Source organism: Hyla sarda, chromosome 6 (genome assembly GCF_029499605.1).
Source record: "Hyla sarda isolate aHylSar1 chromosome 6, aHylSar1.hap1, whole genome shotgun sequence".
NCBI classification, from domain to species: Eukaryota; Metazoa; Chordata; class Amphibia; order Anura; family Hylidae; genus Hyla; species Hyla sarda.
In genome coordinates, this window is record NC_079194.1 from 256,311,031 (window position 1) to 256,334,252 (window position 23,222).

Consider the following 23,222-nt stretch of genomic DNA (forward strand, 5'->3'; position numbering starts at 1 on the left):
TCTTCCGGAGGACGTGAGCGGGTGCGGGACGTGCACCCCGGGTGCTGGGGACCCCGATCCCCGGCGCCCCTGTTGGGATCGGGGCCCCAGGAGCAGCGGCGGCGGCGGAGACGACGAGGGACTGACCTGTGCGGCGAGGATCGTTGGAGGTGAGTGACAGCCTCCTGCTGTTGCTTAGCAACAGCTCCCAGCATGCAACAAGGGCATGCTGGGAGCTGTAGTTATGCAACAGCAGGAGGCAGACCACCACAACTCCCAGCATGCCCTTATGGGCATGCTGGGACTTGTAGTTTTGCAACAGCTGGAGGCACATTCTTTCTATGGAAAAGTGTACCTTCAGCTGTTGTGTAACTACAACTCCCAGCTTGCACAATCAGCTAAAGTGCATGCTGGGAGTTGTAGTGGTGCATCTGCTGGTTGCATAACTACAACTCCCAGCATGCCCGTTGGCTGTCGGTGACTGCTGAGAGTTGTAGTTTTGCAACAGCTGAAGGCACACTGAGTTAAGTAGCAAACCAGTGTGTCTCCAGCTGTTGCATAACTACAATCCCCAGCATCCCCAGCCAAAGTAGTATGCCTCCAGCTGTTGCATAACTACAACACCCAGCATGCCCTTCCGCTGTCCGTACATGCTGGGGGTTGTAGCTTTTGCAACAGCTGAAGGCACACTGGTTGCAAAACACTGAGTTTGTTACCAAACTCTGTGTTTCACAACCAGTGTGCCTCCAGCTGTTGCAAAACTACAACTCCCAGCATGCACTGATAGACCGTACATGCTGGGAGTTGTAGTTTTGCAACAGCTGGATGTTCCCCCCCCCCCCCCAATGTGAACGTACAGGGTACACTCACATGGGCGGAGGATTACAGTAAGTATCCGGCTGCAAGTTTGAGGTGCGGCAAAATTTGTGCCGCAGCTCAAACTGCCAGCGAGAAACTACTGTGAACCCCCCGCCCGTGCGACTGTACCCTAAAAACACTACACTACACTACACTAACACACAATAAAATAAAAAGTAAAAAACACTACATATACACATACCCCTACACAGCCCCCCTCCCCTCCCCAATAAAAATGTAAAACGTCTGGTACGCCACTGTTTCCAAAACGGAGCCTCCAGCAGTTGCAAAACTACAACTCCCAGCATGCACTGATAGACCGTACATGCTGGGAGTTGTAGTTTTGCAACAGCTGGATGTTCCCCCCCCCAATGTGAACGTACAGGGTACACTCACATGGGCGGAGGATTACTGTAAGTATCCGGCTGCAAGTTTGAGCTGCGTCAAATTTTCTGCCGTAGCTCAAACTGCCAGCGAGAAACTACTGTGAACCCCCGCCCGTGTGACTGTACCCTAAAAACACTACACTACACTACCACAAAATAAAATAAAAAGTAAAAAACACTACATATGCACATACCCCTACACAGCCCCCCTCCCCAATAAAAATGAAAAACGTCTGGTACGCCACTGTTTCCAAAACGGAGCCTCCAGCTGTTGCAAAACAACTACTCCCAGTATTGCCAGATAGCCGTTGACTGTCCAGGCATGCTGGGAGTTTTACAACAGCTGGAGGCACCCTGTTTGGGAATCACTGGCGTAGAATACCCCTATGTCCACCCCTATGCAAGTCCCTAATTTAGGCCTCAAATGCGCATGGCGCTCTCACTTTGGAGCCCTGTCGTATTTCAAGGCAACAGTTTAGGGCCACATATGGAGTATCGCCGTACTCGTGAGAAATTGGGCTTCAAATTTTGGGGGTATTTTCTGCTATTACCCTTTTAAAAAATGTAAAATTTTTGGGAAAACAAGCATTTTAGGTAAAAAAAAATATATATTTTTTTACATATGCAAAAGTCGTGAAACACCTGTAGGGTATTAAGGTTCAAATTACCCCTTGTTACATTCCCCGAGGGGTCTAGTTTCCAAAATGGTATGCCATGTGTTTTTTTTTTGCTGTCCTGGCACCATAGGGGCTTCCTAAATGCGGCATGCCCCCAGAGCAAAATTCGCTTTCAAAAAGCCAAATGTTACTCCTTCTCTTCTGAGACCTGTAGTGCGCCAGCAGAGCACTTTTCACCCCCATATGGGGTGTTTTCTGAATCGGGAGAAATTGGGCTTCAAATTTTGGGGGGTATTTTCCGCTATTACCCTTTTTAAAAATGTAAACATTTTGGGAAAACAAGCATTTTAGGTAAAAAAAAATTTTTTTTTTTTTACATATGCAAAAGTCGTGAAACACCTGTAGGGCATTAAGGTTCACGTTACCCCTTGTTACGTTCCCCGAGGGGTCTAGTTTCCAAAATGGTATGCCATGTGTTTTTTTTTTGCTGTTCTGGCACCATAGGGGCTTCCTAAATGCGGCATGCCCCCAGAGCAAAATTTACTTTCAAAAAGCCAAATGTGACTCCTTCTCTTCTGAGACCTGTAGTGCACCAGCAGAGCACTTTTCACCCCCATGCGAGGTGTTTTCTGTATCGGGAGAAATTGGGCTTCAAATTTGGGGGGGTATTTTCTGCTATTACCCTTTTTAAAAATGTAAAATTTTTGGGAAACCAAGCATTTTAGGTAAAAAAAAAATATATTTTTTTTACATATGCAAAAGTCGTGAATCACCTGTAGGGTATTAAGGTTCACATTACCCCTTGTTACGTTCCCTGAGGGGTCTAGTTTCCAAAATGGTATGCCATGTGTTTTTTTTTGCTGTCCTGGCACCATAGGGGCTTCCTAAATGCGGCATGCCCCCCAAAAACCATTTGTCGCTCCTTCCCTTCTGAGCCCTCTACTGCGCCCGCCGAACAATTAACATAGACATATGAGGTATGTGCTTACTCGAGAGAAATTGGGTTTCAAATACAACTAAAAATTTTCTCCTTTTTACTCCTTGCAAAAATTCAAAAATTGGGTCTACAAGAACATGCGAGTGTAAAAAATGAAGATTTTGAATTTTCTCCTTCACTTTGCTGCTATTCCTGTGAAACACCTAAAGGGTTAATACACTTACTGAATGTTTTTTTGAATACTTTAGGGGGTGTAGTTTTTATAATGGGGTCTTTTATGGGGTATTTCTAATATGAAGACCCTTCAAATCCACTTCAAAACTGAACTGGTCCCTGAAAAATAGTGAGTTTGAAAATTTTGTGAAAAATTTCAAAATTGCTACTGAACTTTGAAGCCCTCTGGTGTCTTCCAAAAGTAAAAACTCATAAATTTTATGATGCAAACATAAAGTAGACATATTGTATATGTGAACCCAAAAAAAATATTTTTTGAATATCCATTTTCCTTACAAGCAGAGAGCTTCAAAGTTAGAAAAATGCAAAATTTTCATTTTTTTCATCAAATTTTGGGATTTTTCACCAAGAAAGGATGCAAGTTACCAAAAAATTTTACCACTACGTTAAAGTAGAATATGTCACGAAAAAACAATCTCGGAATCAGAATGATAACTAAAAGCATTCCAGAGTTATTAATGTTTAAAGTGACAGTGGTCAGAATTGCAAAAAACGCTCCGGTCCTTAAGGTATAAAATGGCCTGGTCCTTAAGGGGTTAAAGGAATAATTGAAAGGATATACAGTAGAATAAGTCAGATGTGGTCTAAAATTATGTATTGGCTAATAATTATGCTACGGTGTCCTCTGCAGGGTCCTTGCATTGGACATAACATAGACAATGTAAACAAAAGCAATAAGAATGGCATTAAAGGGTAACTCCGCTCCCTATCGTCCGCAAAATTCCACCTCACACCGGAACATTGAGTTCCTGGACACTGTGTGCGGGCTTCCGTGTTCAGGCCCGCCCCCTCGTGACATCACGTCCCGCCCCATCAATGAAAGTCTATGGGAAGGGGGCACGACGGCCGTCACGCCCCCTCCCATAGACATGCATTGAGGGGGTGGGATGTGACTTCACATGACGGAGCGTGACGTAACGAGGGGGCGGGCGTGAGCACGGCAGCCCGCACACAGCGTTCAGGAACTCAATGTTCCGGACGCTAGGGAGCGACGGAGTAACCCTTTAATAAAAAATCATGAACTTGATTAAATAACAAACAACTAGTTTCCCAAAAGGTAAGCAATTACTTCGATGGGTCGCGCTGTAAATACACACTTTCGTATCCCACTGTAGTGTGATTACCTTAAAGTCATTATGCAGCGCTGCAAGTACACTCTTTTTGTCCCACACTATAGTGGGATTGCACTATGAGTTAATAGGTGGATATTAAGTAGCAGAGTTTACTAGAGATATCGTGACCGTGTGTCTGATGGTCCGTCTCTTATGTTGATGGCTCGGGCGTCGTCGATCTATAAGTCTATTGCTGAGAATAACTGGTATATAGCAGGGTAAGTGCGCACTGCAGCACTGTAACCCCCCTGTTTGCAGCCCACTCTACCCTGGCGGCACAGGGCTAGTTTGAATATAAGTCAAGAGTGGGGTGGGGATTGGTCACTTTAACCGTGTTCCTGTGATGTCTCTCATGGCTTATTAATAAAGAACCGTTCCTTAGTCGGGCGCTGGACATCCTTGTTTCCTTTACTGACTAAAATATTTAGTCATGCAATGGAAGAATTGTTCTATAAGAGACAGAAATATGAAACATAACATATAGCTCTTTGTATCAATATGTGAAATAGTATCAATGGATAAATAAGAAGTATGAGAATTAATAATGAGGTTACAAACTTAGAAATTAAATTAGATCATGCAAAAAAAAAAATTATTATAGGTATATAAATGTAAAGAAAAAGACCTTACAATGTGTACTAGATTAACTACTATATGTTAACTAGGTATAGTGTGATATGACTGATAAATATACATAAAAAAAATATGAAAAAAATATTAAAAAAATATATAAAAAAATATAAAGAAATATAAAAATAAAAAATATGAATGGGAAGGAGTGCAGAAAGGTGATTTGCTAGAAACTACAGATGGAATTGTCATGAGGACTAGGTCGCAGGGTCCATTCAGGTATCAAGTACTCGACCAGGCTCAGAACGGACCATGTAACCAAGCCCGTCACGTCACGACCAACATCCTCACAAAAAGCCGAACAGTTCTATTTCTGCATTTAAACCTCTGGGTTTTAAGCTGGCGAACTCATATATTTTTCTTGCTTCTGCTCTAGACGTTTGCGTTAAACGCCAGAAGGATCTGAATTATGGTGAGTATGAAAGTGTGCTGACAAGAGATTGTTTTCGTTACTCTTTTTTATATTGTAAATGTGTTCGGCGATTCTAGTTTTTAATGGGCGCTTCGTTCTACCAATGTACTGTTTTTGACGTGTACATGTAATTACAAATACACCTTTGAATTGCATGCTAATAGCTGTTTAATTTCCCACTGAAATGCATTGGATGTAGAAATAATTTTTTCAGTTTTTTTTGGTAGCTTGGTAGCTCGACAGAACCAAACAGAGGCCACATCGGTGGAACCCCTTAGAGGATAACAATGTGTCAGTTCTTTTTTCCTGTTGTCTATTGTGAATAGTTGGGGCAACCTGAATTTCTAGATTGAGTGCTTTAGTGAACACGATTGGTGGTGTGCTTGGTAGTAACGCCTGTTGTAATAGATGCCAAATGTTCGCACATATTTGTTTACATTTTTTTGTATTCTTGGTTGAAAGGTATAGTATTATCGTATAGTATTATCATTGGTTTGTCACTGGGGGGGCATCTTTAAAGAATTCAGTTCTATCCAGTGTCTGAATCTTTTCTTTGGATTTTTCAAGAGTTTTTATTGTATAATTTTTGTCTATGAATTTTTTTTGTCAATTCTTGGGCTTCTCTTTCGTATTGTTGGTCACTAGTGCAATTTCTTTTTAATCTTCTATATCAACTGGTGAGGATATTGAGAAGCCATCTTGGCAGGTGAAAACTAGAAAAAAGAATAAAACAGTTTCTTGCTGTGGGTTTGTGAAATGTGCTACAAACTAATTTAGTGGGGGTTGAAGTGATTAGTAAATCAAAAAATTCTCTGTTGGTGTTACTGATGTGAGGGGTAAAAGTTAAATTCCAAGTATTGATGTTTAAGTTGTTGATAAATGTATTCAATTCGCTCGTTGATTTGTCCCAGATTATGATTATGCTGTCTATATGATATCACCAGAGTACCAGGCCCACGCCCAGCTGAGGGAGGATGTTCTTATGCTCTCAAAAAGAAATGAATACATTTGCATAGCTGGGCGTGAACCTGGTACCCATAGCAGTCCTTGAGATAATATGGGGTTGATTGAACATGTGGCTGTAAAAATGTTCAATCAACCCCATTTTCTGACGAACTAAAAAAACTGTGTAGCTGAGCCTTAGAAAAAAATATCTTGACAGATAAAGAAGCTCAGTTCCTTCTGGGCACGCAAGAAAAATTACCTGTCTTTTATTGTATACCCAAAATACATAAGAACCCAACTCAACCCCCCGGCCATCCTATAATATCATGAATAGGATCACTTACACCTAACCTCTCCCAATAGATCCAATACATGGACAAATTTTTATAGCCACATGTTCAATCAACCCGATATTATGTCAAGGACACAACCCAAGTAGTAAAATTGATAGAAGAATTCCCATTGAAACCGAGTTACACATTAGCCATTCTGGACTCCAGTTCATTATATACAGTCATCAAACATGAATTAGGCTTAAATGCAGTTAAACGCCACCTTTTAGAGGCACACATTCTACCGCAGCAAGTTTAATTTATACTAGAAGCCATTTATTTCATTTTGACCCATAATTATGTTTATTTTGAAGGAGACTATTATATACAGACTAATGGGACTGCTATGGGTACCAGGTTTGCGCCCAGCTATGCAAATTTATTCATGTCTTTTTAGGAACTTCAGAACATCACCCCTCCGCTGGGCAAGGGCCTGGTACTCTGGCACCGTTATATAGACGACATAATCATAATCTGGGACAAATCAACGAGCGATATGAATAAATTTATAAACAACTTAAACATTGATACTTGGAATTTACCTTTTACCCCTCACATCAGTAACACCAACATAGAATTTTTAGATTTACTAATCACTTCAACCCCCACTGAATTAGTTTGAAGCAAATTTCACAAACCCACAGCAAGAAACAGTTTTATTCTATTTTTGAGTTGTCACCTGCCTAGATGGCTCCTCAATATCCACAACATTCAATATAGAAGATTAAAAAGAAATTTCACTAGTGACCAACAATCCGAAAAAGAAGCCCAAGAACTGGCAAAAAAAAAAATTCATAGACAAAAATTATCCAATAAAATCTCTTGAAAAATCCAAAGAAAAGATTCAGAGGCTGGATAGAACTGAATTCTTTAAAGATCCTCCCCAGTCACAAACCAATGATAATACTATATTCTTAATTTTACCTTTCAACCAAGAATACAAAAAGAATAAAAAAAATATGTGCGAAAAATTGGCATCTATTACAACAGGATACAAGTCTAGGGGTGTTACTATCAAGCACACCACCAATAGTGTTCACTAAAGCACCCAATCTAGCAATTCAGGTTGCCCCAACTATTCGCAATAGACAACAGGAAAAAACAATTGACACATGGTTATCCTCTAAGGGGTTTCACCGATGTGGCCTCTGTTCATGCTGTCGAGCTACCAAGCTCCCAAAAAACTTAAAAAATTTAATTTTTACATCCAACACATTTCAGTGGGAAATTAAACAGCTATTAACATGCAATTCAAAAGGTATAATATATGTAATTACATGTACGTGTCAAAAACAGTACATCGGTAGAACGAAGCGTCCATTAAAAACTAGAATCGCCGAACACATTTACAATATAAAAAAGAGTAACGAAAAACATCTCTTGTCAGCACACTTTCATATTCACCATGATTCAGATTCTTCCGGCCTCACCTTCACAGCCATCCAGTCAATCAAAAGAAGTTGGAGAGGAGGCAAATATTTAACGCAAATGTCTAGAGCAGAAGTAAGAAAAATATATGAGTTCGCCAGATTAGAACCCAGAGGTTTAAATGCAGAAATAGAACTGTTTGGCTTTTTGTGAGGATGTTGGTCGTGACGGGCTTGGTTACAAGGTCCGTTCTGAGCCTGGTCACGTACTAGACGCCTAATTGGACCCTGCGACCTAGTCCTCATGACAATTTTATCTGTAGTTTCTAGCAAATCCCCTTTCTGCACTCCTTCCCATTCATATTTTTATTTTTTATATTTCTTTATACTTTTTATGTATATATATTTTTTGTGTATATTTATCAGTCATATTGCACTATACATTGTTAACATATAGTAATTTATCTAGTACACATTGTAAGGTCTTTTTCTTTACATTTATATACTGTGAGAAGTTGAAGGGCATGGTGGTTGATGGTCGGTATGTGTGACCAAGGCTCCTGGCCTTGGTGAAGTAAGAGCCAATATTTATTCAGTGTCTGTGCTGCGATGCAGACTGACACTGTGGATGTAGTATGGCTGGAAGGCCAATCCGGGATGGCTCTTACTGGGAATGGTCAAGTGTAGGGTGGGGGCCATTCCCCACACCCAGGCCGTCTTTTGTTGGCCTTAAAGCTAGGCTGCCTCACCAACTGAGGGGGATTTTGCATGTTGCAGCTCACACTGCCAGAGAGAGCTGAGTGTGAAGATCTTCCTTGAGAGTGTAGAAGCTGGTGAGCAGACTGCTTGGAGACTTGGGAAAGACTTGCTTGATGCCGCATGGTAGGTGTGAACAAACACCTAAGAAACGCAGGTGGACTTTTTTTTACTCTCTCCTTTGTTCTGCATTTAAGACTGTTTGCCAAGTGTGAATAAAACACTGAACTTTGATTTGAAAAATCTTGTTTCCATGCCTCTATACTGCAACCGCACCTGTCTGCAAGAGCAAGTCATCACATTTGGTGAAGGATGCGGGCAATGCAGTGAGGTCAGCGATTGAGTTGCAGCACGCTGTTGCTAAGAACTGAGCCTGGGATAACCCGTTGGAGTGGTTGCTAGGGGCAATGATCCTCCCTTCAAGTGACTGACAGTACAGTGGGAGTGTTTTCTCATGGAGGCCAACTTGCAACAGCTGGAGACCAACAAACTGCAGCAGGAGTCCACCAAGCAACAGCAGGAATCCAACCAGCTGCTGTTACAGCACATAATGGCGCTACAAGCCTCAGCGATGACTCGGACCAACCCGAACAGCCGGAAGGCTGTTAGGATGGCGATCCTCAAGGTGACCCCCTTAGATGATGTCGAGACCTACCTGGCCGTCTATGAGAAGGTGGCTTCGAGGGCGAGGTTACCCCGAGACCAATGGACTGAGGTTATTGCCCCGTTCCTGACATCGGGGTCCCAGCAGGCGTACTTTGACTTGCCCGATGACAAGCTGCTGACTCTGATATCATTAAAGGGTGAGATCCTGGTAAGACTGGTGGTAAATGTGTGGGTCCGGGCCCAGCGGGTACGACAGTGGGAATATAAGCCAGCTGAGTCTGCCAGACCGCAATATTACGACCTATTGCAATGCCTGCAGAAATGGCTACAGCTGGAGGTATTGAATCCCACTGCCATGCTGGACCGTCTCCTGGCTGATGTGTTCTGGAGGGCCCTGCTTTGCTCCCTCCAGAACTGGATTGGCCAGGCGTCCACTAGCAACTCATTAGGGATGGTTGACCTGGTAGAAAGGTATGAGGCCACCGTAAAACTGCGGGAGGGGGCGGTTAAACCCAGGAGGTCCCCACCCTTGCCCAGGCAGCTGGAAAGTCCTAAAAGCCCCACCCCATTGCTATGTTGGTGGTGTCAGGAGCCGGGACATGTAAGGGCTAATGGTCCCCAGAGGGAAGAACCGATGGACACCAATTATGCACTCTGTCCATCCCTGTATGCTCAGAGACTGTGTGCCACCAGTGTCCACAGGGCAGGGGACTTGGGTCACCTCTGCCACGTGAAAGTGGGAGGTAGTGTCATGGAGGCATTAATAGACTTGGGAAGTATGGTAACTTTAGTGAGGTCCAACCTAGTGCCGCCCACGGAGTACATGGGACCACAGGCTGGAGTATTGTGTATACACGGTGACTTAAAAGACTATCCCACCGCCTTGGTGACTTTGTCAACAGCAACTGGCTGCTGGACTCATGAGGTGGCCGTTGCCATGAAGTTGCCGTATGAATTAATAATTTGGAGAGAATTTCCAGAGTTCGTGTCTCTGTGGCCCCAGACAAGAGTTCCCCAGACCTGCGAGGCAGGGGTGTCCTCAATAGACTGGCCCTGCTCAGGGGTGACGCCAGAACCCTGGGAACCCGAGTCAGAAGCAGTTGGGGTGACCACCACTACGGTGGAAGAGGAGGTGTCGTCTCCACTGAGGGTAATGGTAGGAGATGTGGAGGATCTGCCATTAAGGCCAGAGTTGGCAGAACTCAATGTTACAGGAGAAAATTTTGGTACAGCACAGCACCAGGACCGACTCTATCTCGGGCCTGGGAAAATGTATTAATTGTAGAAGGTGCACCACAACAACAGGGAGCCGAGACTGTATACCCCCGTTTTGTGGTCCACCAAGGGATGCTGTACCGGGTAAACCAAATTCGGTGTGAGAATGTGTAACAATTGGTTGTGCCTAAAACATACCGGAGGCTGGTGTTAGGGTTAGCCCATCAGCATTTTCTAGGGGGCACCTGGGCCAGCAGAAGACACAGGACCGAATTTTGCAGCGCTTTTACTGACCCAACGTGTATAAAGAGGTCGAAAGATGTTGTGAATCTAGCCCCCTGCCACATTACCGTAGTCTCCTGTTCCCAATTATTGAGGTCCCATTTGAATGGATCGCTATGGATCTGGTAGGCCCATTGCCAAAATCCGCTAGGGGGGACCAACACATCCTGGTAGTCCTGGACTATGCGACTCAGTATCCCGAGGCACTACCTCTGCGACATACCTTGGCCAAACTCATATCTAAGGAGCTATTGACTGACCAGGGCACCCCGTTTATGTCAAAGGTAATGAAAGAGCTCAGTAAGTTACTGCAGGTAAAACAGCTACCACCCGCAGACAGATGGCCTGGTAGAAAGGTTTAACCAAACATTAAAAAATATGTTAAAGCGGGTGGTGGCTAGATATGGGAAAAATTTGAATCTTTTGCTGCCCTATCTCATGTTCGCAGTGCGAGAAGTGAACCAGGCTTCTACTGGGTTCTCGCCCTTTGAACTGCTATACGGCAGACATCCACGTGGTCTGTTAGACGTAGCTAAAGAAGCGTGGGAACAACAGCCCACGCCGCACAAAAGTGTAGATGAGTATGTCACTCAGTTGCAGGAACAGATGGAAACAGTGTAGCCCTTGGTTAGGGAACATATGGAGGCAGCTCAGCAAGCCCAGAGCATAGTCTATAATCGCCAGGCTCGTGTTTGGAATTTTAACCCGGGAGATCGGGTTCTGGTACCAATGGTCGACAGTAAATTTATTGCTGGGTGGCAGGGTCCCTACAAAGTGATCGAAAAGGTAGGGGAGGTGACGTATAGGGTACACCAGCCCGGGCGAAGGAAGTCAGAGCAAGTGTACCATGTAAACTTGTTGAAACCTTGGAAAGATAGGGAGACAAGTGTGGATGACAGCCCCGGTCAGGTTTGTTAGAGATGGAGTTTCCTGTCCCTCAGTCTGGTGCAAGGGAAGCAGTTGCCACAGTGAAAATAGCTGACAGCCTTTCTTCGGAACAGACTGAGGAGGCCAGAGAGTTCGTCAGTAGGAACACCTTCTGTCATCCGCCATGACATTGTCACTGAACCCCAGGTAAAAATACGGTTGAAACCATACTGGGTATCTGAGTTGCGGCGACAAGCCATCTCGGAAGAAGTACAGCAGATGTTAAAATTTCATGTCATCGAGTCAAAGAGTGAGTGGGCCTGAGAATCTTAATACCCAAGCCAGATGGTACGTTATGGTTCTGTAATGATTTCGGCAAACTTAATGAGGTGTCCAAGTTTGATGCATATCCCATGCCCCAAGTTGATGAGCTTATTGAAAGGATAGGACAGGCTCTGTATTTTTCTGTTTTGGACCTCATAAAAGGGTACTGGCAGGTACCCTTGATGGAGCCTGCCAAAGAGAAAACAGCCTTTGCCACACCAGAAGGTTTATTTCAGTACAAGGTGTTACCCTTTGGTTTACATGGCGCTCCCGCTACGTTTCAAAGGATAATGGATATTGTACGTCGGCCACATTGTCGGTATGCCTCAGCTTATCTGGACGATATCATCATACACAGTACAAACTGGGAAAGTCACCTTCCAAAAGTACAGGCAATGGTAGACTTAGGAATGCCGGTTTAACTGCTAACCCCCCAAAAAATGCCATAGGGTTGGAAGAGGCCAAATACCTAGGGTATGTCATTGGGCAGGGAGTTGTCAAACCCCAGGTAAACAAAATAGATGCCATCTGGAATTGGCCCCCACCTGTCACTACCCAACAGGTGAAGTCATTTCTAGGAATGGTGGGTTACTATATGAGATTCATCCACCCATTCTATGGTGGCTGCACCCTTAACAGACCTCCTGAAGGGATGCAAGTCCGTAATGGTGCACTGGAATGAACAGGCAGAGCAGGCGTTTTCCGCTTTGAAGTCGGCCCTATGTGGGTCTCCGGTGTTGGTGACACCCGACTTCAAAAGGGAATTTGTGGAACAGACCGATGCTCTGAGGTAGGTCTCCGTGCTGTACTCTCCCAGGAAGTCAAGGGGGAAGAGCATCCTGTTGTCTTTCTCAGCTGCAAACTGACCCCGGCCGAGATCAGGTATAGTATATTGGAGAGAGAGTGCCTGGCCATTAAGTGGGCACTGGAGTCTCTCCACTATTATCTGTTGGGGAGGAAGTTTCTTCTCATGACAGATCATTCCCCCCTTAAGTGGATGTGCCAAGCCAAGGACAAAAATGCCAGGGTCACCAGGTGGTTTCTGTCCTTACAGAATTTCAAGTTTAGGGTTGAACACAGGGCGGGTCAGTTACTAGGCAACGCCGATGCCCTATTACAAGTCCACTGTTGCACAAGTGTTCACACCCTCAGGGTTGAACAAAGGGGGAGGGGGGTATGTGAGAAGGTGAAGGGCATGGTGGTTGATGGGCGATATAAGTAAGAGCCGATATTTATTCAGTGTCTGTGCTGCAATGCAGACTGACACTGTGGATGTAGTATGGCTGGAAGGACAATCCGGGATGGTTCTTACTCTGAATGGTCAAGTATAGGGTGGGGGCCATTCACCACAATCCATGCCGTCTTTTGTTGGCCGTAAAGCTAGGCTGTCTCACCAGCTGAGGGGAATTTTGCATGTTGCAGCTCACACTGCCAGAGAGAGCTGTGTGTGAAGATCTTCCTTGAGAGTGTGGAAGTTGGTGAGCAGACTGCTTGGAGACTTGGAAAAAAAACTTGCTTGATGCCGCATGGCAGGGACTCAGGTGTGAACACCTAAGGATCGTAGGTGGACTTTTGTTACTTTCTCCTTTGTTCTGCATTTAAGACTGTTTTCTGTTTGCCAAGTGTGAAGAAAACATTGAACTTTGATTTGAAAAGTCCTGTTTCCGTGCCTCTATAATGCAACTGCACCTGTCTGCAAAAGCGAGTCATCACAATACCTATGATATTTTTTTTGCATGATCTAATTTAATTTCTAAGTTTGTAACCTCATTATTCATTCTCATACTTCTTATTTATCCATTGATACTATTTCACATATTGATACAAAGATATATGTTATGTTTAATATTTCTGTCTATTATAGAACAATTCTTCCATTGCATGACTAAATATTTTAATCTGTAATTTTTTAATCTGTAATTTTTTAATATATATAATCTTATAAGTCTTAGAACCTATTCTTCATTATTATATTTTCCTTTTCTATTTTCTCTTTCCCATCTATTGACACTATTTGGTCTTATATATTCCCAGTGGAAATACATACCCGATCCAGATCCAGATGCAGGGGTTATATAATGCCATTGTTTTCCCGGGCATTTCATTCATACTACTGTTGCCATCAGCTATTGAAAAAGGGGACCTGGCTCTCTGAAACGTGTCTATCCGGCCACCCTATTATCGCAAACACCCCAATACAGGCAAGCTTGAATCACTATTCACTATTACTGCAACACTGTAAACTTTGGAGGACATCATCCCACCAGCAGAGTGCGTGCTCCCCGGAACCCCACTTTCTTTGCTGAGTAACAACGTGAGAATCATCTGGGAGATCGATCCTCCAGAATGAAAGAAGGAGCATCTTTCACTGGCACCACAAGTAAGAGGTACTTGGTACCAATCCCCACCCCACTCGTGACTTATATTAAAACTAGCCCTGTGCCGCCAGGGTAGAGTGGGCTGCAAACAGGGGCGGTAACAGCGTTGCAGAGTGCACTTACCTTGCTATACACCAGTTGTTTTCAGCAATAGACTTAAGGCTCGGCGCCACCTGAGCCATCAACATCAGAGACGGACCATCAGACACACGGTCACGACATCTCTAGTAAACTCTGCTACTTAAAGCGTACCCATCAGATCCAACAATTTTTTTTTAAAAATATCACTCAGTACCTCATCCTGACCATGTACATCTATTTTTTATATCTCTATCACCTTTATTTATTTTTTTATTACACTTTTAATTTAGCTCACTAGTTTGAATTCCTCTCAAAGGGAGGGGGCGTGGCCTCACTGTGCAGGTCTCTGCCCCCTCACTCAGTATGCTGTCTGCTCACATCTCCTCGAGCATTAACAAAACTACAACTCCCAGCTTGTCCTCACTGACAGTAGCGGGACACAAGCTGGCAGTGGGAGGATTTTTCATCGAGCTGTGAGCCCTGCGCTCACAGCTGTCAATCAAGGAAGTGTGTCCATGATGCATGGACACAGCAGGACTAGTATGTGTCCAAGCAGGCAGGGGGGGGGGGGCAGTTGTTTGACCGGCTTTTTTAGTATGAAATACTGAAAATTTTCTAATGAAAGCAAGTGCAAAACATATTGGTTATACATGCTTTACAACATATTGTATTGTTTTTGTATCTGACAGTGCCTATTTAATATCCACCTATTAAGTTATAGTACAATCACACTATATTGTGGGACAAAAAGAGGGTACTTGCAGCGCTGCATATTGACTTTAACATAATCACACTACAGCGAGATGCGAAAGTGTCTATTTACAGCGCGACCCATTAAAGAGACATTGCTAATACTATAAGTAATTGCTTACCTTTTAGGGAACTAGTTGTTTGCTATTTAATCAAGTTCATGATTTTTTTTCTTAATGCCATTTTTAATGCTTTTGTTTGAATTGTCTATGTTATATCCAATGCAAGGACCCTGCAGAGGGCACCGTAGCATAATTATTAACCAATACATAATTTTAGACCACATCTGACTTATTCTACTGTATATCCTTTCGTTTATTCCTTTTCTATTCTCAACCTAGTAGAACTGTACAGTGGTCCTTCAAGTTACAATATTAATTGGTTCCAGGACGACTATTGTATGTTGAAACCATTGTATGTTGAGACCAGAACTCTATGGAAACCTGTTAATTGGTTCTGAAGCCCCAAAATGTCATTAAAAATAGGAAAAGGTGAGGATTAAAGAAAAATAGGTAGATAACTAATATAGATAAAGCAAATCCTTACATATAAAAGTAAGAAAGATTTGCTGGGAGCTGTAAATCACTGTTTTTCCAAGAAGTGTGCCTCCAGCTGTTGCAAAACTACAACTCCCAGCATGCCCGGACAGCCGTTGGCTGTCCAGGCATGCTGGGAGTTGTAGTTTTGCAACAGCTGGAGGCACCCTGGTTGGCAAACAATGGTTTATGTAGGGGACAGGAGCTTCTTCAGGGTCCTATACAGTACACACAGTGTCCCAAATGGAGCCACCTTTACTTGGTGTCCAAAGGAGCAGCTTATCCTGGCACAGGTAAGGAGTAGTACAGAACTTGTAGTTCCTCCCTGTACTGTAGGGGGCGCTACCAGACAGCCAGTCAGTGCATACACTTCAGTAATACAGGTGATTTACCAGTAAAATGCCCATTCTGATTGGTCGGTTCTTCCAGTTGTGACAGGTATCACAGATCTGGACTGTCCGTACATTGTATGTTGAGTCTGACTTCAACTTACAATGGTCCAAAAAAAAACATTGTATGTTGAAACTATTGTATGTTGAGGCCATTGTAAGTTGAGGGATCACTGTATAGTATTGTTGTTTTATGTATAATTATTTGACATATGGGGAAGTGTGTAACACAGTATCCTCGGTTGGGATATTTTCTTGATCCATGTTGAGCTCCCACAACCCTTTTTTCTGTATTATTTCTTACTATTAAACTTCATTAAACAATTCAAACAATAGGAGTAAGGATGCTGCTCGCAAGCATTTACAACCTATATGGAAATAGGTAAAGGTGCTTGTTTTTATAAATTCTAAGGCAGCACAAACAAATCTACATGAGCCAGTGTGTATGTACAGAAATAAAGTGAATGAAATGAAATCTGTCAGTGCAAGATCAAGAGCTCAAGTGTCAAAGAGGTTGTATGAATTGCAGAATGAATGCCTCCTCCTGCCATGAGTAATTGAGGGGTCCTGCACAGTGCTGGAAGGTGAGCTCTGTACTTTATTCATTCAAGGCAAGGAGGGGTAGGGGAGGGAGGAGGTGTTGCACCTTATGGTTCACACAGCCTCTTTGAAACTTAAAGGGGTACTCCAGCGGGAATTTTTTTTTTTTTTTTTTTATCAACTGGTGCCAGAAAATTAAACAGATTTGCAAATGACTTCTATTTAAAAATCTTAATCCTTCCAGTATTTTTCAGCTGCTGTATACTTCAGAGGAAGTTGTATTTCTTTCTGGAATTCTTTTCTGTCTGACCACAGTGCTCTCTGCTGACACCTCTGTCCGTATCAGGAACTGTGAGATTTGCTATAGGGATTGTCTTGTACTCTGGGCAGTTCCTGACATGGACAGAGGTGTCAGCAGAGAGCACCGTGTTCAGACAGAAAAGAACTGCAGAAAGAAATACAACTTCCTTCATAGTATACAGCAGCTGATAAGTACTGGAAGGATTAAGATTTTTAAATAAAAGTAATTTACACATATATTTAACTTTCTGCCACCAGTTGATTTTGAAAAATGTGTTTTCCACCAGAGTACCCCTTTAAACACTTATGATCTAGAGCTGACATACTTTAAACTCCCTTTAAGGTAGTTTTTAGCCACATGCACCTGCCACTTTGTTTGTCTTTATCCTTGAAGGGGTATTCCAGGCAAAACCTTTTTTTTATATATTAACTGGCTCCGGAAAAGTTAAACAGGTTTGTAAATTACTTCTATTAAAAAATCTTAATCCTTCCAATAGTTATTAGCTTCTGAAGTTTTCTGTCTAACTGCTCAATGATGATGTCACGTCCCGGGAGCTGTGCATGCTGGGAGAATATCCCCATAGGAACTGCACAGCTCCCGGGACGTGAGTCATCAGAGAGCAGTTAGACAGAAAACAACAACTCAACTTCAGAAGCTAATAACTATTGGAAGGATTAAGATTTTTTAATAGAAGTAATTTACAAATCTGTTTAACTTTCCGGAGCCAGTTGATATATAAAAAAAGTTTTGGCCTGGAATACCCCTTTACATGCAGAATACCCCTTTAAAGTGACAGCTGACCTGTAATTGGTTGTTATGGGCAAAATCTCCCCAGTTTTTCTCTCACACAGTACACCCAAATTCCACCACTTTATTAAAGTTGCTTGTTTGTTAGTAAAGTTTTTGTTTTCACAAGTTTGTTGATCATTTGCAATGAAAACCAGACAAATTGTAAGTCTAAACTTTAATACAGGTTGTAACATATGATCAGTACAGGATATATCATGTCATTTATTTACAAAGGGAATTTCAGTCTATAACAAGTTGTAAATTCAGTCTATTTATAAACTACAGTGTAAGTCATTTGAACATTATATAAGTGCCCATAAAGACAAGAAAGGCAGTATAACTGTAGATGTTATATGCTTGACTTGATACATCCAATACGTAATTTACAAAGTGTAAATGATACAAGTCTGTGACTGAACACCTTTAACATTCATTGAAGTATACTGTCAATGGGATCTCTCGCACTGGCGGAGACAGGTTGAGACATGAGATCTCCTCTTCATGGTTGACTTTCACAACCACATTCGTTGCTGTCATCCAGTGCCAGAATTCATTAATGGCACAGTTACATATCAGTGTTATATCTGATAGGTCAAGGCTTTGTAAGGACACCAAAGGAGTAAAACTTGAAGGTGACAGGGTGATAAGGTTGTTGCTTCCTATATTTAATGACTTTAGTGCCTCCAAGTCAATGAACAATTCTTGATGGATCAACCTAAGGTTATTTCTTGACATGTCTAAAGTTTTGAGTTTCGTAAACCCTTTGAATAAGTTTTCAGGCAGAGAGTAAATTCCGTTCTTTGCAAGATTGAGTGTTTCCAGTGAGGCCAGAGGTAGGAAGATGTCTGAACACTGGCCGGCATTCCAGACTTGTCCAAGGGTATTATCTGATAGATCCAAATGAAGAAGGGAACTGTTACCTAGAAGTTTGTTGGGGGCATTAGGTGAACACTGTGAGAGCTTATTATTACTCAATAGAAGTTGTTGTAGAGAACGTAACTCAAGGATATTCCACAAGCTCCTCAGATCAGACAGGCGATTACTAGAAAGATCTACAAATTTACAGTTCGGGCAGAAGGATGTCAGACCATAAGTGTTGGAGATGCGATTTTGCTTAAGTAAGACAAAATGTAAGCTTGGCAGCTCGACAGGTGGGATATATGTAAGGGCATTGTCCCTAAAGCTGAGGGAATTCAAGGAGTGAAAGCCATTCAAGGCTCCATGTTGTATAACTCCAATATGGTTGGAACTGAGATCCAGGGCTGTAAGAGGGGAAGATGACAAACTTGCAAAATTGTTTTTTGTAATTTCTCCAATGAGATTTCCTGACATATTAAGGCTAACCAGTTGTCTTAAACCTGTGAATGCTCCAGGGTTGATGTGGTTTATTTGGCTGTTAGACAGATCAAGAAGCAGGAGTTTTGGAACCACAGAAAATACGTTAGAAGACAATTCTGAGATGTAGCTATTTGCTAGGTCAAGAATGTACACATCACTCTGGCTGAGGCCTGAGAATGTGCTTTTCTCTGGGTTCTTTAAGTTGTTAAACCCAAATCCACTCCCTAACAAAGCGCTGTGCTTCATCCGTACATAGTTCACTTGAGTTCCAGAAATTATTTGAAAAAAAGTCTCTACCTTTTCTGCATTCCAGGCCATTGAAGATATATCTAGGGTGCCTAATGTGATGTTTCTAAAAGGGTTGGGGCAAAAGGATGTGTTATAAACCTGAAGAGGATTAGATGAAAGGTCAAGTAGCTCCAATCTTCTTCCTTGCAAGTTCTGGAGAGTGTCTCCACACACATCTCTGATTTTGTTAAGCTTTAAAAGGATGGTGGAAATTGAGTGCAACCCCAGGAAGCTAGGATCTGGCTGTAGTCTGCGTATATTGTTATATGAGAGGTCAAGCTTCTTCAGAGAGGTTAGCTCTGCAAACAAATCAGATTCTAGGACAGATTCATTCAGTCCTGTATGGTCAAGGAGCAGGGTTTCTAGTTTTTGAAGACCACGGAAAGCTTCAGGATGTAATCTGAGGTTGTGGTTGCTGCCAAGGTCAAGAGTGGTGAGGTTAGGAAGGCTTTGAAAGGCAGCTGGAGCAACATAGACAGATCCAATGGTAACCTGTGCGCCAAGGGTGAGAACCTGCAGCTGAGGGAGATTTTGGAAAGAGTCCTGGGATATACATGAAATCCGATTAAAGGAAAGCAAAATAACTTGTGTATCAGGAGGGACAGATGGAATAGACATTAAACCTTCAGCCATGCGGACATAAATATTTTGATATTTGCCCACTTGTGAGATGAGGTTGGCAGAATGTGAAGGGAAAATAGTCAAGATCAGTAGCACAATAGAGGATAAAAGGATCATGATACCTGCAACAAAATAATAAGATAATGTTAATTTTTACTATTATAGATGCAAGTTTTTCCATTTTCTGGACACAGAAGGCTTGTTGCTCACGAGCCCAAAGGTAACCATACAAGTAATTATAGATGAAGGTTTGTTTAACCCCTTAAGGACTCAGGGTTTTTCCGTTTTTGCACTTTCGTTTTTTCCTCCTTACCTTTTAAAAATCATAACCCTTTCAATTTTCCACCTAAAAATCCATATTATGGCTTATTTTTTGCGTCGCCAATTCTACTTTGCAGTGACATTAGTCATTTTACCCAAAAATGCACGGCGAAACGGAAAAAAAATCATTGTGTGACAAAATCGAAAAAAAACAAAACGCCATTTTGTAACTTTTGGGGCTTCCGTTTCTACGCAGTGCATATTTCGGTAAAAATTACACCTTATCATTATTCTGTAGGTCCATACGGTTAAAATGATACCCTACTTATATAGGTTTGATTTTGTCGCACTTTTATTTTTCCATGTACAGGGCGGTATGAGGACTCATTAAAAATTAATCCTCTCTTCTAAACGTTTTCGCCATTCTGAATGGCTTTCTCAAAGAAATGAGGCATTCCTCATGCCTCATTTCTTTGAGAAAGCCATTCAGAATGATGAAAACGTTTAGAAGAAAGGATTAATTTTTAATAACAGACTGTACCAGAGACCTTTCCTAGTTAATACACCGAGTGCCCAAGCTGCAGCACGGCACCGGGGTACACTAGATAGTAATGACAAACTAATAGTCTGCATGGCAGACATTTTCATGATACTATAGGATTTAACTGGATACAGTGCTGATAATTTTAAACACCACTGCCATTTAGATGCAATAAATGTGCAATATACTAGTTTGGACACTATTTAATGAGCATAATTAAAAGCTATATTTTATGGGGGATTTCTAGTCAGGGTTTATCCTGAGGGGATTTATTCCCCAAGTAGGTTTTGTGTTACTATCCTGAGGATGGTCCATCAATCAAAAAGTCCTGGAAAACCCCTTAAATTAGATGTAATCTATGGCATCCAGGGAGCGACAAAAAGAAGACTGCAAAGGGTAGTAGATGCTTCCCTTATATAGTCCAAAGCACACCACAATGTTCTGCTGTAAGGGCCAGTCCTAGACATCAATGCAATGAGAATTAAAGGTGGAGAAAGAGGTGTTGGATTTGTATCAATGCATAATACATGTAAATAGAGTTTGATAAAACTCCACGTACTGAGGAAACTGACAAAAAAATCAGATATATGAGCATGCCTATTCTTGTGCAGATTTTCAATCCATTTAATCCCCCGACACAATCTTCTGCAAAATCCATATGCAAAACATAGGCCCTCATTTACTAAAGTCCAACCGACTCTTTTTCTCGGTTATTGCGCCTAAATTTTAGTTGCAACGTCTGTGCGACTATTTATGCGACCAAATTTTAGTTGCACAACCGACACTTTAGAAAACACTCGGAGTGTTTTTTTTTTCACTCTGAAATGGGCGTGTTTTATGCAAAAATGGGCGTTTTACCGACAAAAACAAAAAAAATACTCGAAAATCACTCGAGAAAAAGTGTGAGTTTGCCTCACACAATAACCGACAGCCAAGAGGCCAAGTGAAATTCCAAAAATTGAGTGACAAGGGACCGTTTACCATTGTGTTTTGTGTGAAAGTAACGTGTTTTATAACCGTAAACATTTTGTACCGTTCAACACTTTTATGAATAAAATATTGAATGCTTATTTGATGTTTATATATTTTTTTTCTTTTTAACACATTTGCAATATTAGGTTTAAATCAATGTAACACCCAAGCTGATAAACAAGGATAATTGTTGACTCACACAACTAATTTCTTTAGCTTGGAGTTTGTGCGACACAATTGACTAATGCGACACAAAAAAAACGTGCGACAGAAAAATAACCGACATGTGCGACAGAATAGTAAATAAGCCTGAAAAAAAAAAGACGAGTGATATTGAAATCACTCCAGAATAAACACTCCACTCTTAGTAAATCACGGCCATAGTGTGGCATTTTGGTGGATTTGGAGCTAAAGCTGTGGCAGAAAAATTCTTCCATGTATAAATTTAGCCTGTGTATAAAAATAGGAGCTACAGTCAAAGTAACCTACATATAAGATGCATTCCTTATCTATTAATAGCAGTTTTATATCTTTCAATACTCTTAAAGGATTATGGCAGGGAGTCTTTCCATATCATATGACGCTTACATGAGTGTATGGTGTAACAAGACTGGTTTGTACCACAGCAGTAGTATGGACTGCCCTGACAAAAGAGCTAAATAACAAATATAGCAATAGTACTTACTAGTCGCTGGAGTGCTGTCCTCCTAGGCGTGTGCTCTGCAATCTCCCTGAGTTAATATCTCCTGCTCCTGTATTTAAGTGCCTGGCACATGAAACTTTACAATGAGGAAACACCGAGATGACGTCAACCAGTGCTCAGTGTCTGGTAACAATGAGAAGGAAATTTGCAAGGAGATTCCCACATTATTCTACTTCAAAGATGACATCTGGACTTGATAGCCTTACTGCACAACATCAGGATATATATGGTCCGTGCCTTTTCCTAGTACAATGCATTAGGGGACAGTTCCCTTCTAATAGCCTCTGCTACACAATGACCAATTACACAATTGACACAGGGATTTTTCCACAAAACTTTTTTTTCTGGCATAAAACTAGATTTGGAGAATTTTGCTGTTCCATACACGTGCAGTCACTTTCCAGTAAAGTAAAGATACATAAATAACTGCATGCAGTGAGCTAGGGACTGGGGACCCCAGTTCTCACTGTTGTTGGGGGTTACACTTCTGATGATCCCTATTATGACATGTCTAGTGGATGTGCTATAGAACTGTTTTATGGGTTTAAAGCCCCATACAAACCTAAATTGTAACTTTAAAATGTGGTAAAGCAAGGCTATACCAGAAAATGTTTGGCTATTTGCACATACCGTTTTCTGGGCCTCATTTTGGTTAGTATGTTTATCAAAATCAGGCGTTAAACTCACACAGAAAAAACTGTAATGGAAAGATCTGTACCTTATCTTATGTTTTGTACCCACACTTGGTTTTGGTAAAAACACTGACCCAATTAAGGCTTAAAATACTGTGTGCGCACATAGCTTTAGGGTTTGTTCACACGTGCATAGTTTTGCTGCAGATCTGCTGCAGATTTGATTTCAATGGATAGCAAAAC

At 41.9% G+C, this 23,222-nt stretch overlaps 1 protein-coding gene across 1 annotated transcript; it reads right to left on the bottom strand.

The window, feature by feature from the left end:
* Positions 1 to 17,802: 17,802 nt before the first annotated feature.
* LOC130277741 (toll-like receptor 5) lies at positions 17,803 to 22,385 on the bottom strand. The gene is made up of 2 exons (XM_056528475.1): positions 22,330 to 22,385; positions 17,803 to 19,992 (listed from the first exon to the last, which is right to left on the bottom strand). The coding sequence occupies exon 2, from the start codon at positions 19,985 to 19,987 to the stop codon at positions 18,047 to 18,049; it is 1,941 nt and encodes a 646-aa protein (XP_056384450.1). The 5' UTR covers positions 19,988 to 19,992; positions 22,330 to 22,385; the 3' UTR covers positions 17,803 to 18,046.
* Positions 22,386 to 23,222: the final 837 nt, after the last annotated feature.

Bases quoted from the DNA above. Each gene is read 5' to 3' on its own strand.
- LOC130277741 (XM_056528475.1), bottom strand. From the start codon at position 19,987: ATGATCCTTTTATCCTCTATTGTGCTACTGATCTTGACTATTTTCCCT.